The 17,571-nt window shown below is 48.0% G+C and overlaps 1 protein-coding gene across 3 annotated transcripts in view; it reads right to left on the reverse strand.

The window, feature by feature from the left end:
• TNRC6C (trinucleotide repeat containing adaptor 6C) overlaps positions 1 to 17,571 on the reverse strand; it is a 72,916-nt gene that overhangs the window by 19,618 nt on the left and 35,727 nt on the right. For 2 of the 3 annotated variants that reach the window (XM_036267689.1, XM_036267687.1), the window contains 7 exons: positions 12,554 to 12,769; positions 10,716 to 10,882; positions 7,361 to 7,441; positions 6,059 to 6,116; positions 4,185 to 4,327; positions 2,546 to 2,719; positions 1,172 to 1,315 (listed from right to left, as the gene is read on the reverse strand). In XM_036267689.1, coding sequence (XP_036123582.1) covers positions 1,172 to 1,315; positions 2,546 to 2,719; positions 4,185 to 4,327; positions 6,059 to 6,116; positions 7,361 to 7,441; positions 10,716 to 10,882; positions 12,554 to 12,769 — 983 coding nt within the window. The remainder of the gene's footprint in view (positions 1 to 1,171; positions 1,316 to 2,545; positions 2,720 to 4,184; positions 4,328 to 6,058; positions 6,117 to 7,360; positions 7,442 to 10,715; positions 10,883 to 12,553; positions 12,770 to 17,571) is intronic. The other variant, XM_036267688.1, reaches the window with a different exon arrangement.

Raw genomic sequence — 17,571 nt, forward strand, 5'->3', positions numbered from 1 at the left:
GTTCAACAAGAAACACACCATGATCACTGCTAAGACATTCACTGCTGTGTGGTTTCCAGATTCAAGCTGATTAATTACATGACAATTATATTTATCTCATGAGTGACCTTCAAAACCCATTAAAAATTTGTAGACCTTTAACCCTAGTTAACATGCTTTTTGTGGAGAATAAGGAAGGAAAGAGGGAAGAAAGGAAGAGAAGGGAAAGGAAGAAGAAAAGAGATTTCTTCCTCCAAACATTCTAGTTATGAAGTAACTTTCAATTTCTTTCTGGGACTGACTCTGGGCTGCTTGTCAGAAGGCAAATCAATGGGCCCAATCAAAGGAGTGCAGCTGATGAGGGCGGGTCTCAGGGAAGGGGTCATTCTCACTTGGTTCAAGCCTCTTAAAGGAGGCAGGTGTATGCTTCCCTGCCAACGGCACCACGACCCCCCAGAGGGTCTCTTCCCAGGGTAGGCAGCAACCCCTTCCCAAGTTTACATGCCCAGGAAGTGGTCCCCCTGCTGGTAGGAGCAGACACCCCTCGGTGGGCATGATGCCCCCAGCCTCCCTTGTGGCATGTGCACCTGCATGTCTCTGCCAGCCCTGACCCTGACTATCAAGGATGTCTTCATCTGGAATTCACTACCCGGAACCTGTTGGGGGCTGGGCGCTGGCTGCTGCAATGCTCCCACGGTGTGCTCTGCCTACACCTCCCAGCATGGATGCGGGCGATTTCAGGTCCAATGTGGTGAGCAGTTTTTATGTTACTAGCTGTTGAATGTATGTAAGAAAAATGTTTTCTCTGTTAATGCTGGCTATGTCAAATTTTCTTGAAGAATAAATCTGTTTACATGAAGAAGGCAAGTCAACTGGCAGAAACTGTGTCTGAGTATGGTATGGAGCAGCGGCATGCTGAGCGTGGGGAAGACAGCTGCCCGCCCCACGACCCAGCCCTCCTGCCCCTCAGGCTGGAGTGGACGTGCTGGTGGGCCAGGACTAAAGTCCCATCAGTGGTTTTCACCAGCACTGCTGCTGGGCAAGGTGGGCCCCCCCAGGAGCGGTTTTGAGAGCCAGGAGCAGATGGCAGATGAACAGGTGCCAGGAGCCGGCTCTCCCTGCCACAGTGCGTCACCCAGCACAGGACCCCAGGGGACCCCCCAGAAAGCCACACAGCCGCGGCGGGCCTGACCTGAGGGGACAGAAACTGAGGCACTTGTGCACGGAGACCGGGCTGGGAGGGGTTCAGCGGCGGCACGGGTGGCGGCGGCGGCTGCAGGGTCCTGGCTTGTGCTGCTCCGCTGCTGCCCAACGCGCCCAGACTGCCGCTCGGCATCTGCGGGGACAAAGGACAGGCCGCAGAGTTGCAGGTACAGCAGCACAGTGTGTGCTGTGACCTGCCTTCCTGACAGGGATGTGACGCGGTTTCTCCTCCCTCCCGTGCACACGCACCGGAGTGACTCTTAGTAAGTGCTGTTCAGACTGGTAACGGCTGGTGGGAAATCAGCCAGGGAGCGTGTCTGTGTTTTTAAATCACAAAGCTCTGTTTTAAAGCATCTGAAACGAGGCTGCCTCAGGAGGAGAAACTGATAATACGCTACGGGCAGCAGCGACGAGCACAGCTACCGGGCACTTCACGCCCCCGAGAAGGGAGTCAGACGGTGATGGGACACAGGAAACAGAGCTACTATTTCAACCACAAACCCTGAAACCGAATGAACAAACACAGTCGGGAGCTAACTGGAATCTGCGTCTCCTGTGGCACAGGTGTGTGCAGGGGTCCCACGAACCCCCCGGGCTGGCTGGGTCAGGTCCCAAGGGGCAGGCAGACTGGGAGATGTGCTGCTGATACTCAGCCCAGCAATAGGCACGTGTGGGACTATCTGGCCACCCGAAAGGTCTCAGGTATGTGTGTGCCAGCCTCGTGCCCGAGGAAATCAGTGAGACTCTCTCGGCGGCACGAGCACGGTCTGTGTGCACTTCAGTCCACTCTGGAGAATCCGGGGCTGAGAAGGGACATGAAGGGACCTCCATCAAAACCCGCGGGTCCTCCCTCCAGTGACCTCAGACAGTGACCTCACTTCTCCAAGGGTGTCAAAGGCAGGGGAAAAGGCTAACGGGACCCTGAAAATCACTGACAACATTATAAGAGATGTCACCGTTAGTCCTATGAAAAAGCGGAGAATGTGGTGTTTTCCGGGACCAACATCTTTAAGGTCTCGAATTATGCATGGGCCTGGCCACCAAAGGCTGCTCTGACCCTGCACCACTGAAACGAGCAATAGTCAGCTCCGAGCATGCTGGGTTCACATACATTTTAGTTACGTGGGAAATAAATACGACTTAGGAGCATTTCCTATAACATGGTTAAATCTCAAGAACTGGATTCGAGTCTTGACAGCAGTAAATCACTTAAGGGAGAATCCTCCCAGTGTTCCAGCTACCCCTACACATTCGGCTACATCTTAGAACACGGTGTTAATGAAAACAGGCAAGGTTACGTCTCCAGCACGCTTTAAAGGCAGGGGAAACGGAGACCACATCAGCTCTCCCCCGACAGCCTTACCTGTCGAGCGGAATTCAAGTTCTGCGTGCCCAGCCCTGAGGCAATCCCACCCAGGGCCTGATTAGGGAGTGCACTGTTTGAAAGGGGGGGCTTCAGGCTTGGCGAAGGCAAAAATGGTGAAGTCGTGGGCTCTTCCACGAGGCCGCCGTCCTGATTGGAGAAAGAAAGGGTGAGCTGCGTGCAGTGTCCATTGCAGACAGAGCACAAGGCAGTGTCCCAAGGACACACAGGGATGTGGATGAAGACAGAATTAAAAGAGCAAAAAAGCGGATAATAACAGAATGGAGAACATGGCAAAAGGAAGAGGGGGAAAAGAAGAAAGAGAAACAGGATTAAGATGCTGTTTTCACGTTAACAATTATTTTACAAACACATACATTAGCTTATAACATTCTCATCCACTACTGCCCCTACCTAGGGGTAAGAGTCAGGAGAAAGAGACAGAAACTCTGATTTGGAAACACTTCACAACCATTTCCGAATGAACGGGCCCCTGCGAGAAGGCGTGGCCAGGGCTCTAGGTGTGCGTGGGTGGAGCGCCCAGACCGCCAGCTGCCCTGGACCGGCACGGCGACATCGTGCAGTTTAATCTAACAATCGGCTAAGTTATAAAACAGACAGAATCCTACATTTTTTTATATTTATCGAGGTGACGCTATGTGTCAAGCCACTTGCAAACTTCTCATCTACCTCCCTAACAAGACTGCAGTATCACCCACATTTTAAAGATAAGGCAACCAGTCAGGCTCCCACACTTAGCAAATAAAAATATAGAATGCCAAGTTAAATTGGAATTCCAGACAAATAATACATAATATTTTGGAATACATATGCTCCAAAAACTGTTTGCTTACGTGAAATTCCAAGTCACTGGGCACTGTGGCTCTGAACCACACTGTGCAGTGCGGGCTGGGACCTGGGCCTCACCCCACCTCTGAGGGGAGGCGTGGGCCAAGGACCCTGTTTCTTTGAGAACAGAGAGGAAGCCCTCTCTCTTCTCCTGTGAGCCTTTCTTTCTTTCTTTTTTTCCCCTAACTTGTCCTTTCTGGCTTCAGTTTTATTTTCCAGGTCCCATATTCTGACTGAGTTGAATGTGGCTGGGTTGCAGTCACACCCTCTGGCGAGGGGACGTCACTCCAGGACGACACTGAAAGGACTGAACCAGTGGCCGGATGTGTGAAACACCCCAGGGAAGACCCGCACAGACACCAGCATGCTCTCTGCTGTGGCCGATCTAAGCTGGGCCAGCCGACTTGGCCCCGGGCCCAGCCACCTCTGGCCCCTTTCTCAGGCCCATTACGTAACACCGCCTCTGATCGGAAGAGCACGCATATATGGTAGGATAGCAACAGAGAACTCTGATGCCTCTTGTCTGCTGGACAAATGGAAGTAGACAACCCAGCCAAGTTCACACAATAAAATGAAAATCAGTTTTTAATTTTAGTATTTTTTTATTCCTCTTCACATCACGTAAAACATAACACTCCCTCTTTTGAGTTAACCATTTATATATACTAGAAAAACCGGGTAAAGTCACTTAAATATCACAAGCCAGTTTTTAATCTGGTTTCTCTGAAGGACACACATAAAAAAATGAAAAATACCTCTTTTAAACAGACAAAACCACCTAAATTCATACCTTGTCAAGAAAGGTGGGGCGGTCCACAGAAGACTCTTTGGAGATTGGTGGGCGGCAGCCGAGGGGCTTGGTGACCATTCCGTTGTAGTCGGTCACTCCCAGTCCTCGCTTGTCCATGTCCACCTTCTGTTCCAGCAGAGCACCTGGAGCGCCAGACACAGCCCTGAGACACACGCCAAGGACCGGCCCTGACATCGAGGGTGGGACCCTTGGCCCCTGAACCAAGGGGGGGGCCTGGCTTGGTTCTGGCCGAGGGCCTGCTCCCGGCCCTGCTCTGCTCCTCTCCCTCCCTCCGTCTGGCCGCACTGTCCCTCAGGGCTCGGCTGTCCTCTCTCCTGGGACCAGCCCCCCTCACCGGTCCTATTCTCAGAGGGACTTCCCTGCTCCACCCGTGGCCCTGGGTCTCCATTTGCTGGGCCCTTCCAGCTGCACGGACTCTTAGCTGTCAGGGTGCAACAAAGTGCAGAGCCAACTGTGTCCTCATGGCTTTCCGCCTGGCGAGTGCAGCTGTTTGGTGCGTGTTCCCTCTGTGCTCACAGCTGAGGTGTCAGCGTGAACCTCTCCAGCTCACCCTGCCTCTTCGGCCCTGGCAGCTTCTGCGCTGCACTTGGCACAGCACTCAACTGTAAAGTGGGTCCTCGCTGGCAGATTCTGTCCTTGTGAATTCACCGACTAGCTACAATTTTCTCGTGGCCCCGAATCGAAGCTGCGGCACTTCTGGGGTCACCTGTGGCTGCGTGCAGGGCGGTGGAGCCTCTCGGCGTCTGGCATACATTCCCAGCTCAGGTCGCCGCCGCCGCCCTGCTCCCCGTCCCAGCTCCGAGCAGACACTGCCCTCCCTGGTCTACTCAGTGCCACCTGTGCATATCTTTGTGCTTTTTGTAGGTGATTCCAGTGTTTAATAGGGTCCCGAGTGCAGTGCTGGGGTGCTGTCTGGTGCCCCTGAGCATGGGCTGTGATGTGCCCACGGAGGAAACACATGGGTTAGATGAGCCCTGTTCAGGCCGAATGCCGGTGCTGTCGGCACCCAGTATGGTGCCCCCCGAATGCAAGGCCTCCAGGAGAGTGCTGAAGGACCACCACAGCGTGAAGCTACGGGGAAGGCGGGGCGGGGCGGAATGCGGAGTCACGCAACGACTGGTCAAACAGAGCACAGTCAGCAGTACCGAGTCTACAAGCCAGAGAAATGTGTGGTCACATTGCCCAGGGTCAGGAAAACGTAAACCCTTCTGAGCTAATGTTTCATCATAAAGACACGTGGCATATGGTCATGGGTGAGAAATGCAGACTAAATAAGGTCTTCACACAGAACACACGTCGACGAGGCTCCACAGTGACGGGCCGCTGGCCGCTCAGTGTTTGCATTTTACTTTACATGGTAAACGTAATATGATCGTAAGGCAGCTCCAGGACTAGGGTCGCTTGTTCCTTGAGTCTCAACAAGAGCAAGGGCTGTGTCAGCCCAGCGCGGCGATGCCGGGGCCCTGAGCGAGCCCGGCCAGGGCAGGCGCAGCCCTCTGCTGTCAGTGGCCTGAAGCTGGCATGTGGGCTAATGCCTTTCCCCACGAGTGTCACTACTACCTCCCTCCAAACACATAGAAAAACGCATCTACTTGCTGAAGCTCTGGAAAGAAGTGAAGAAAGCAAACATGCTTCAATGTGGTATCTGGCCATTTGTCCCCAGAGCCCACGGTCCCAAGAACTCTGAGTGGTTATGGTTAGGGCCCATCACACAGTTCTCCTCCCATGCTGGGGCCCAGCCCCATCCACCCAGCACATTCCAGCCATTCCCCCAGGACCACAGTGAAACGCCTGGAAATCAAAACTGCCCAACTGGCACCTTCACAGAGTGCACTTTAAGAGCTGTTACTTACTCATGGCCTGGTCGAGATTCATGTTATTACTCTTCAAGGCCTCTTCAGCTGGCTCTCTCTGTGGAGGAAGACCGTCTTCATTAGAATCGCGTGGTAGCGAAAGGAAAAACTTAGAGTTTTATCACTATCAGCTTAGGGAAGTGACCTTTATTAACCTAATGTTATTAGGGTTTGAAACTGAAAATACTTTCCTTCATGGTTGTGGTTGGAGTTAAATGTCCTGCAAATAAGAACGAGCTGAACTGAGGAAATGAACTAAGTGCATTCTGGGACAAGAATGTGCAGTAACACTTCAACAGCAGGGGCTCCGCGCTGCGGGCCTGCTGTTGCTCCTGAGCAGCCTGAACAGCAAGGCTCAGAGAGGACGGACCTCGGCAGGACAGCCCAGCAGCGGTGGGAGTCACCGAGTCAGAGCACAGGGGTTCAGCCTCCACTGTATGATTCTGGGAGAGCCTCTGCTGTTAATTACTTTTCACCAAGAAATGTAAAAACAAAACCTGTAGATTCATCTTGGTAATTGTCCCCGTAACTGTAACAGACTAACCCCTGGACTCCGGACAGGCCTTCATCACTACTCCCATCCTTCCACACATGGAGGGTCGGCCACCCGGGCCTTGCGCCCTTGCCCAGGGTCGGAGGGCCTGTGCCCGATGTGAAGTAGGGTGGCTCCCTCCTCTAGACTGGGGCCACTCTAGACCCGCTCTTTAGGAGCATCCACGATAATCACAAGATAAACACCCGTTTGAGTAAAGGTGTGGAAAGAAGACATTTGATATAGGTGATTGTCCTCACTAGTCAAATTCTTGCCATTGGATCTTAGGCACTGAACAGACTGTGACACATTGTCAGAGGAATATCCTGTGACCTTGAACTGCCCCCACACATCACTTGAAACTCAGGGACTAAACAGGTTTGGTTAGGATCCTTTTTCTGCACACAATGCTGTTCCTTTATACCGAGTCTTCTCTTCTGATCTTTGTCAATCTATTGTGTAAACTAAAAACTCACTTTTAATTACAACTGAAAATATAAAATCATATAAAACCAACGAAGATTAAAAATCACATTTTTAATTCTAGGGAAAGGCTCTCACGCCTTCCTGATAGAAAGGACGTGGCCCTCTGCTGACATTCAAAGCACCCGAGTGCCCAGTGAAAGGGAACTTACGAGTCAGGTTACGACAACAGTCTCATCCCGCCCTTGTTCCACATGACAAGTGTGGACTGGACACAACAGGCCATGCAGGGAGCACACACGGGGGTGCGGGGGGTGGGGGGGGCAATAGAACAAGATGCCAGTCACCGGGAAGCCCATGTCCGTGAGCTGTTTGATGAGCCGGTTCATGACCCAGGCCTCGTCCTGCTTGCCAGATGTCTTCATGCCCTGGAATGAAGTGTGGGCGAGGGGAAGCCCATGAGTCACATCCATGCCTTTACTCTGGACAGGGGAGAGCCTACATCTGTGGGACTGTAAAGTCACAAGACCTTTTTGCATTAACGTCGAATAGCATGGTGTCCAGAAGGCCCTGAGTATTCTGTGGCTGGTATGGGGGTGTTTCGGGGCACACTTGCAGGCATGGGTGTAGTTCATGGACTTAAAACAGCATGATAACCCTCTTCCCCGGAGAGTGAAATCAGTTCATCACAAGTACAAGTCATGTCCATCATCACATAACTGCAGTCAGTGCCCCCCTGAACTCGGCCTTCTGCTAACACCGTGTGAAGTTTACTAACAACTACATGATTTTTCCCTTTTATAAGTTTTACTCTAAGAGAATAGAATGCAGGGGGTTCCTTCCAACAGAATAAAAAGGTAACAAGGAAGGAACGAAATGTTGTTAATTTTATTATTCATGGCTTACAACCCTGAGGGTAGAGAACAAAGTGAATGGGAAAATGTGAGGGAGGGAGAAGATGAAGAGAAAGGTCAGCTACTCAGAGTGCGGAACAGAGGAAGGAGCAGAGGCTCCCCAAAGGGATGACGCGAGCCCTTTCCTCAATAATTTCCCTCCTGCTAAGATTACAAAGACTCTAATGACGCCTAACACAACAAACAAGCCCTCCTCTAAAAATAATCTCCACAGGACTCTCCACACGGAGGCAGCAAACTAATGGGTCTCTCCTCAAGGGAGCAGACTGTCTGCAGGCTGGCAGGTTCGCCAGGATGCCAGCGCTTCATTTCCCGGTTGGCATTTCTGGTCCCTTCACCAAGGATGTCCAGCCTGCTTGGAAAAAGACTTCTCTCTGTAACATCTGCTCCTTGTGAACAGCTCTGGTTTTAGTTTCTGGATTCTGCTTACTGATAATTGAATGCTCTTTTATTTTTTGTTGTCCCCACCGGAGGGTATTTTTTTCCATTGACTTCAGAGAGAGTGGAAGGGAGGGAGGAAGAGCGAGAGAGCCATCAGTGGAACAAACCGCAATTAGTTGTGTCCCGCATGTACCATGACTGGGGCCGGGGATCTTTTAAATTAAAAAAATATTTTAAGAATCTCTCTCTTTTTTTTGTTAATCCTTGAGGATATTTTCCCATTAATTTTTATTAAAAAATTTTTTTGTTTTCTTTATTGGTTTGAGAGAGAGAGGAAGGAGAGGGAGAGAGAGAGAAACATCAATGAGAGAGAACATCGATTGGCCGCCTCCTGCATGCCTCCCACTGGGGATTTGGTCCACAACCTGGGCTTGTGCCCTGACTTGGAATCAAACCAGAGATCTCTTGGTGCATGGGTCGATGTTCAACCACTGAGCCACACCAGCTGGGCTTTCCATTAATTTTTAGAGAGTAGAAGGGGTGGGGGGGATATGGACGTGAGAAAAACACATCAACTGGTTACCTCCTGCATGACCCTGACTGGGGCCAGGCATCAAACCTGCAACCCAGGTATGTGCCCTTGACAGGGAATCAACCTGCAACCCTTCAGTCCACGGACCAACACTCTAAGCACTGAGCCAAAGCACCCAAAGGTAAATTAAACATTTTTTGAGCAGTTACTACATTCATATGATTCGAAAGTAGAAGGCACACACAAAAGCACCTTATTCCCACCCCATCTGCCCAGACCTTGTTCTCTCCAAGGAAAAACCACTCTGAGCAGTTTCTTACTTCCCCTGTGGAGAAGTTTTAATTCTATAGAAGCCACGAGTGTGGGTGCACTCACACACTCACACACACACTTTTCTCTCCCCCACCACAAAGTAATATGATGTTATAATACCACACACAAGTGTATATTACTCACTTTTTCTGTACCTTACACCTTTTTCATTTAACTATATATTTTGGTGAATTTTTCCTATCTATCTATCTATCTATCTATCTATCTATCTAATCTCTTAAAATTTTTAACTTTCTATAATATAGTTGTGGCACAATTTAACTAGTTACTCCATCAATGTGCATTTAAGTTCGTTTTTCTACACAGATGCTACAATAGAAAACTGTGTACAAATGCCATTTGCTAGCCCTATGACCAGCGAAGTGATGATGTGCCCAGGCTGGTTGTTTTGACAGGCAATGTCGCATTGCCCTCTGCTGGTGGGGCTGATTTACAACCCCACCAGCAGTGCGAAGAGCCGGGCTTTCTCCTGGCTGGGCCAGCACAGTACTTAATGAAACTTCTGCATTTCTGCTGGTCTGAGATTAAAAATGGCACCTCTCATGGTTGTTTTAAATTGAACCCTCGACAAGTGAGTTGATATCCTTCCATGTTTAAGGGCTATTTGTATTCCTTTTCCATAAGTCATCTATTCACATTCTTCGCTCGTTTTCTATTGGGTTACTGGGCCTTTTCTATGTACCAGGGAGATCAGTCCTCTCCATGACATGAGTTACAAATACTTTATCCAGCTGGTGTCTGACTTTGCATATGGTATTTTATGCCATGCACAGTCTTTACCTTTATCTACTATAGTCATAAATCTTTCATTTGTAGCTTTGAGGTTTTCAGCCTAGTTAGTAAAGCCTCTCCCACTCCAAGACTATTTTAAAAATTCTTTCACAGGCGTGGCCAGTGTGGCTCAGTGGACTGAGTGTCATCCCATGGACTGACAGGTCCCGGTTAATTTAAAAAAAAAATTCTTTCACAGTTTTATATTTTTCTTTTCCATATTTAAATCTGTGATCTACTCGGAAGTCTTGGGGTGCACATGTCCCTTCAGTTTCCCAGAAGGCTGCGCTTGCGCAGCGAGACTCAAGGTCTGCCTCTGGGCACGGGACGCTCGGCTCTCAGGGCCATGTCTTCAGGATGAAGGAGCCGCAGGTTCTAGGTTTGCATGGCTTATACTATTGGTTTTGACTACATTCGAAATTAAAACTGAGAAATTTAGAAACTACTTACTGTTTTAAAAAATAACAGTAACAAACCCATCGTGTTAACAGAAATAACATTTGTAAGTGGAAAATAATTGTATTCTCTAAAACAAACTTCTCAGAGAGACAGCGGGAAGCAGCGCGTCCGTGCCGTGCACCTGCCTCTGTCCTGCTCTGCTGTGCCAGCAACCCTTGGGACCTCTAGAAAACTCCCCTATGCTCAGGAGAGACCCCTGGAAGGGTCTTAGGGACTCCAAGGAACTCAGGTCTACCTCCCACCATTCACTGGAGCTACGCTGCAGAATGAACAGGTTTTAGGCGATGGTCAGCCTGCCATCAGAGTGCACACCTTTTGGAGTCCTTTTTTGGGGGCGTTCCCCCAGGAGCTGCAGGAGGAGGTGCTTTCCTGGGAAGCTGCGTTGTTCCACATGCCCCCTTCTTCATCTTCCCACTGACTGGGACCGAGGTTCATGTCGTCCCCACCACTGCCCCAGCTTTCTTGCATAGATTTTGAAGCTAGAAAGAGAGCGAACATGAACTTGTCAAATTCACCGTTCCTGAAGCAGACAATGCTTGCGACGCCCTTTAGGGGGAGGCATAACATCATCTACCTCTCCCCCAGGCCTAAGAACTGGGGCTCCCCTACTAGCTGCACAACATACATGTACATGTTTCGTTCTTCAGACGCCAGCGCTCTGCAGTCTGTGCTTTCCAAACCCCCCTAACTGACTACAGATCATTCTGAAGCACGAACGTTCTAATACGAAACCTGGGGCCATAGAAGGTGGCAATCTCTACATGGCATGAAATGGCCAGTGACAGCAGTCCTGGAAGCGTCCCTGTCCTCTAGTGGTTTCCATCCCCCTCCAAGCCGAGCCTGTAGCAGTCCGCCGTGTGGCCCAGCACGCCCGAGTCACCGGGGATCACGAGGGCTGCGGCAGGTCTGCGGAGACCCAGCAGTCTGCTTCCGACAAGCTTCCTGCATAACTGGAAGGAGACAGCTGAGGCCTCGGCCAGATGGAGCTACAGGCCGAGCACCAAGTTTCCATTTCAGGGTGCTTTGCTTTCTCCTTCCTTAAAATATAAAATGATTTTTGGTGTAACATTTATGTAAAATTCTCACTTCCTGGGAGACCTCAAGGAAGACCAAAGATGAGGTGAAAGCAGTCAGCTAGAGACTGTCAGGCCATGGAGACATGATACTTACTGGGTAGATAGGCGTATAACTGGGCCTCTCCAAGGACAAATCATACACACAAACATGCTGCCTCCAAACGGCCTGTGAATCTGAACACCGGAAGCTGCCTGCTCCTTCAGGTATGTAACAAGAAGGAACATGAACGGAGTAAAGAGCCCAGCAGGGTGGTGGGCACGGAGCACACACCCAGTATTAGCAAAGGAACAAACTCAAAGCCATTTTAAGAGCTAAAACACGTAACGATGTCCAAAGGGAACGTGCAGCTCCTGCAGCCTTGTGAGCCACTGAGGTCAACACCAGACTGAACAGTGATCTACGATGATGTCAAAAGCATCACACTGCCAAACACCACAGCTTGGGGGACCGCCCTGGCAATGGCTCTGAACATCTGCAACACTGTACATGCTCTATGTGCACTTCTTACGCTTTCAGACAACGGGAGGAAAACGCAGCACATTTTTTTTCTTCCCTTTAAAAGACAAAACAAAACACCCCCCCCCACTAACAACACACACACACCCCCACCCCCCAAAAGAAAAGAGAAAAAGCAGGAAGCAGGAGCACTGAGAGCAGAAGTGTGTCTCCAAGGCAGGCAGGCAGGCAGCCTGCTGAGCAGCGGCATGTGCTTCAGAGCCGAGCCTCGAAGGGAACGCCGGCGGCCTGCCTCCCGGGCTCGGAACAGCAGCAGCCAGGCCTGGCGGGGGCAGTGCGGCTGCCACCAACCGCCTGCCCGGCGCAGGTGCTCTGCTTCTCTGCTTCTCTCACTTGTTTCTGTGTGAAAGGGAAGCTGGGCTTCTGTTAAGCTCCTCGGTGCTCATGGAGCAGACATGGCAAATACTTCTTTACAGCCGTAAACATCGGAGCATAAATCAAATGAGGAACGTGTCCTAAAAATTCTTAAAATCCAATGGAAAGCACACTTCTACATAAAACCCTCTGACCCACTTCTAGCAGCTAGGTCAGGGCAGGCAGAGGGATGCCTGGTGTACCTGGCTTGCACAGGGCTGGGGTGGGGGCAGGCACGCCGGCTCTCCCGAACGTCACGGCGGGCTCTGCTGGCTGGTCTCCCCATCCGCTGCCGCTGCTGGGTGGCTTGCCCCACGCTGCTGTGCCGTTATCTACCAGGGTAGAAGGAGAGGATGGTTCTCCCCAAGAGTTTTCAGCCTTTGAGTGAATGTTAGGCATTTCTCCCCAGCCTGATGAAACTGAAAGGACACCACGGGGGAGAGAAAAGTAATACAAGTGAATAATAATAAAAGAGAAAGAAAAAAACAGTAATTTAAAATACAAAACAATTTTAAGATACTCTATCTGTAGGGGGGCTTTTAGTAGAGAGTGAAAAGAAGACATCTAATTAGATTTGTTTAACTTTTCTTTTTTTTGTTAACCCTCACCTGAGGATATTTTTCCACTGATTTTTTTTTTTTTTTTAAGATAGAATGGAAGGGAGGGAGGGAGGGAGAGAAACATCAATGTGGGAGACACATCAATTGGTTGTCTCCTAAAAGACCCCAACCGGGGTCAGGGATCAAACCTGCAACCCAGGTATGTGCCACTGACAGGGAATTGAACCTTTGGTCTCCAGGCCAATGCTCTAACTGCTAAGCCAAACTGTCCAGGGCTGTTTAGCTTCTTAAAGTTGCAATTTTCTCACTTCTGACCCCAATCCACTTATTTATTTATTTACTTATTTAAAATGTGTTTTGTTTTGTTTTTTTTTTAGAGAGAGAGGAAGGGGGAGAGAGATAGAAACATGGATGTGAGAGAGAAACATCGATCAGCTACCTCCTGCACGCCCCCTACTGGGGATTCAGCCTGCAACCTGAGCATGTGCTCTGACTAGGAATCAAACCAGGACCTCTCAGTTCATGGGACGATGCTCAATCCATTGAGCTACACTGGCCGGGCTGACCCTCATCTATTTAAAATGGCAAGTTTATTGCCCTGGCCGGTTTGGCTCAGCGATTAGAGCATCAGCCTGTGGTCCAGAGAGACCGGGGTTTGGTCCCGCTAAGGGCACGTACCTCGGTTGCAGTTTGTCCCCGGCCCTGGTTGGGTCGTGTGGGTGGCAACCACTCGATGTGTCCCTTTCACATCAATGTTTCTCTCTCTCTCTCTCTCCCTCCCACTCTATCTGAACAAAATATAAAAAAATGTCCTCAGGTGAGAATAAAAAAAAAAAAGGCAAGTTTGTTAAACATTAAAGACCAATACATTCACAGTATTTGTAACATAATAGGATTTAAAAGACCAGTTTAAAACTAACGGTTAAGAAGTAGCTTTTTTACTTCTGGTATTCTATATAACCACCTAAAAAAAGTTTTTTACATTAGTTTCTTACAAGAAAAATTTACAAGTTGCCAGTATATATTGAAAAATTATTCTTGCCTATTTTTTGACCAACCATCAAAGACAGATCCAGGCAGAGCAATGGAAAGATGGCAGATTAAAGGTGCCAGTGAGTAGTAACTGATACACAGACAGTTCTCATGCACTGCCTGGGGGCTGAGTTAGAGCCCAGGCACTTGTCTTTAAAAGAAAAAAAATTTTTTTTAATCCTCACCCAAGGATATTTTCCCATTGATTTTCAGATAGAGCGGGATGGAGGGAGAGAGGGGGAAAGAGAGAAAGAAACAGAGAGAGACACACATGGACTGGTTGCCACCCACACGATCCCAACCAGGGCTGGTGACAAACGGCAACCGAGGCACGTGCCCTTAGCGGGAACCGAACCCGGCCCTCTCTGGTCCGCAGGCTGACGCTCTAACCACTGAGCAAAACTGGCCAGGGCAAAATGTGAATGTTTTAAATATTAACTGAATAGAACAGAAGGCATAAAATGCAAATAGTTAACCACAGCTTTTAAATTATTTGGTTGCAACATGGATATTAACCATCTCAATGAGAAAACATTAATTCTCTGACTAAAAATAGTCAAATATTATTGTATTTTATTAGCCATGCAACATATGAGTCATTTTAAATTACAAGCTCTATGCTGAGCAACCTATTAAGTAGAATTATTACCAATAACAGGAAAGTCAGCCCTAATCAGTCATTGTCAGCAATTGCCAATTGGAATATTACCTGTAATTCCACAGAAAACAACAGTGTATATTGAGGGAAGTAGTTTTACAAATTGAAGAGACAAAATTAAATCAGAAAAATTAACACAGCTGATAAAAATTATGGGTGTTTTGGAAAATTAAAATAATTTAGGGGCTGCTAAAGGCCAATCAGTTGTAAAAATACTGATTTATTGTAGGTAATTAAATAAAAGATTCGCCTAGAACTTGTCACTCTTATACTTGCATCTGTTTGAAAGGCGATACTACAAGTTATTTAAATTCAAACTAGGAGTAAATATTTAAGACTACAGTAATTATAGTTAAATGATTAAAAACATTTATTTTTTCTTTATTGATGTTAGAGAGAAAGGAAGAGAGAGGGAGAGAGAGAAAGAAACATCGATGAGAGAGAACATCGATTGGCTGCCTCCTGCATGCCCCCCCCAGGGATCGGGCCTACACCCTGGGCATGTGCCCTGACCTGGAATGGAACCGGTGACCTCTTGGTGCAGGGTCGATGTTCAACCACTGAGCCACACCAGCCAGGCAGTTAAATGATTTTTATAGAGTTTTGAATTCCTATTAAAGCAGCAGCAACTCCTACAGATTATTTTTATGTAGAAGGCAAATGATTTGCAAGCAGCATGTCTCAAAATCTTAAAAAAATATATGGAAGAATAATTGCCTACTCAAAGTAGAAAAATCCCAGTATTTCCATTTTAAGTTGGTGTCTGGCGAGAATGTAATTTACCTGCAATGCTGAACTAACACGCGTCAGCACGTGCGCACCACTGCATGCCCGAACGCTCTAATAGCGGTTCTCAACCTGCTACAGATCCTCATGTGTGGTGACCCCCAACCATAAACTTATTTTCATTGCTACTTCATAACTGTGATTGTGCTACTGTTATGTCTTAGGTGACCCCTGTGAAAGGGTCATTCAACCCCCAAAGGGGTCGTGACCCACAGCTTGAGAACAGCTGCTCTAGAAATGCTAAAAGCAGGCAGACCGGATAATTTTGATGCAAAGCAAATATTCTCAGTAGGTAGAAAATAATCTTAAATACATACTACTAAAATAAATATTATCTCTGTTGTTCAGTGTTTACTGGTAAGGTGACTTTGGTATCCTTTTGTTAATAATTTTATAGAGGTTCTTTTAAAGTTGAGCTTACTGAGGCAGAACAAATTTCTACCTTACATTTAAAACACTGATATTAAAAAATTTTAAATAGTCCTTCAAATACAGGGTGGGGCAAAAGTAGGTTTACAGTTGTGAGTATGCGAAACCCTTTCTATTTGTATTATATATTAATTATTGTATTATGCGCATAAGAACTGTAAACTTGCTTTTGCCCCACCCTGTACTACCGTCTCGGCAAACTATTTCTCCACTGTGGGGTTCAGGAATCATTATCTCCCCTCTCCAACTGGATAAATAGTGTTGGGAATAAAATAACAATAATAATGACTTGCTACCAGAGTATGTCATTTTCTATTTTAAATATACATTTTTCATCTTTCCTTGAGAACAGAGAAAACCAAATGCCTAAGTGGTGTGCACCCAGCAAACTGAAGAAAAAAAAAAAAAGCACACAAAGCAGCCTGGGGGCCAGGAGACAGAACCCATGGACAGTCTTTACTTCAGGGTTCTCATCTTAGGCACTACAGCTAAGTCAGTAGATGGCCTTCTTTCTTCTGTGAAGTAAGAAATCAAGTCTAGCTTGTCCCGCAGATGCTGTTTATATAGTTTTATAAATGTGGCAGGCAGTCGTTTTGGGGAAGAAAGCTTCAGTTTAAAAAGTGGCCAATTACAGGTAAGGGAAGGAAAGATGAAAAAAGACTAAAAATTCAATTGCTGAAACATCTGAGAGTCTGCTATGTATGCGGCATTGCAGGGATGGACTCAAACATGAGCAGGGTGGGGCTCTGCTCACCCCGAGGGCCCCTAAGTGTAGTGTGAATGGATTACAGTGCTTGGTTGGCTACTGGCCCATGGGACACAGCAGGACCGGTAGGTGCGGCACAACTAAGCTGCATACTGGAAATCAAGGTGGGTAGAACATGAAGCTCCATGCGGAGCAGTCTGCTCAGTCAGGGGGCAAAGTGCAGTTTCCAGAATGCCTTGTCTCATGCCGCGCATTCAACATTCCTGTCCCATTCAGGAGGCTCTAGCTGAAGGGCAGATAAAGGTCTTTCTCAAAAGCTGGCCACGTGGCCATGAGCTCTTACACGACTCTTACAAAAGCTTCTTTTGCCCGCCTTACTGTCATCACAGAGAGTGGGTATTAGAAAGAGAGAAAAAGAATATTTTATTTCATTTTTGTTTTAGTGCATTAATACAGATTTTGAATGTGCTCAGTCTGCCTTATTGATACATGAGGGGCAAAGCTGTATTTATTTATTTTTTTTTAAATCCTCACCCAAGGACATTTTTTCTATTTTTGTTCAGATAGAGTGAGAGGGAAAGAGAGGAAGAGAGAAAGAGAAACATCGACATGAAAGGGACACATCGAGTGGTTGCCACCTGTACAACCCAACCAGGGCCAGGGACAAATTGCAACCGAGGCACGTGCCCTTAGCGGGAACCGAACCCGGGTCTCTCTGGACCACAGGCCGACGCTCTAACCGCTGAGCCAAACCGGCCAGGGCCAAGCTGTATTAACTGTCTTATTCGTTCATCATTTTGAACCAAGTGTGCATCCAGGACTTGCATGGAGGGGAAACTTCTTCTTTATTATTATTATTTCTTAAATATGTTTAATTGATTTTTTTAGAAAGAGATAAAGATCGATGTGAGTGAGAAACATTGATTGGCTGCCTCCTGCACGCCCCTTAGTGGTGATCAAGCCTGCAACCTGGGCATGTGTCCTGACAGGGAATCGAACGGGGACCTCTCAGTCCATGGGAGGATGCTCAATCCAATGAGCCACATGGGC

The sequence above is a fragment of the Molossus molossus genome, unplaced genomic scaffold (assembly GCF_014108415.1).
Source record: "Molossus molossus isolate mMolMol1 unplaced genomic scaffold, mMolMol1.p scaffold_m16_p_19, whole genome shotgun sequence".
Lineage (NCBI taxonomy): Eukaryota > Metazoa > Chordata > Mammalia > Chiroptera > Molossidae > Molossus > Molossus molossus.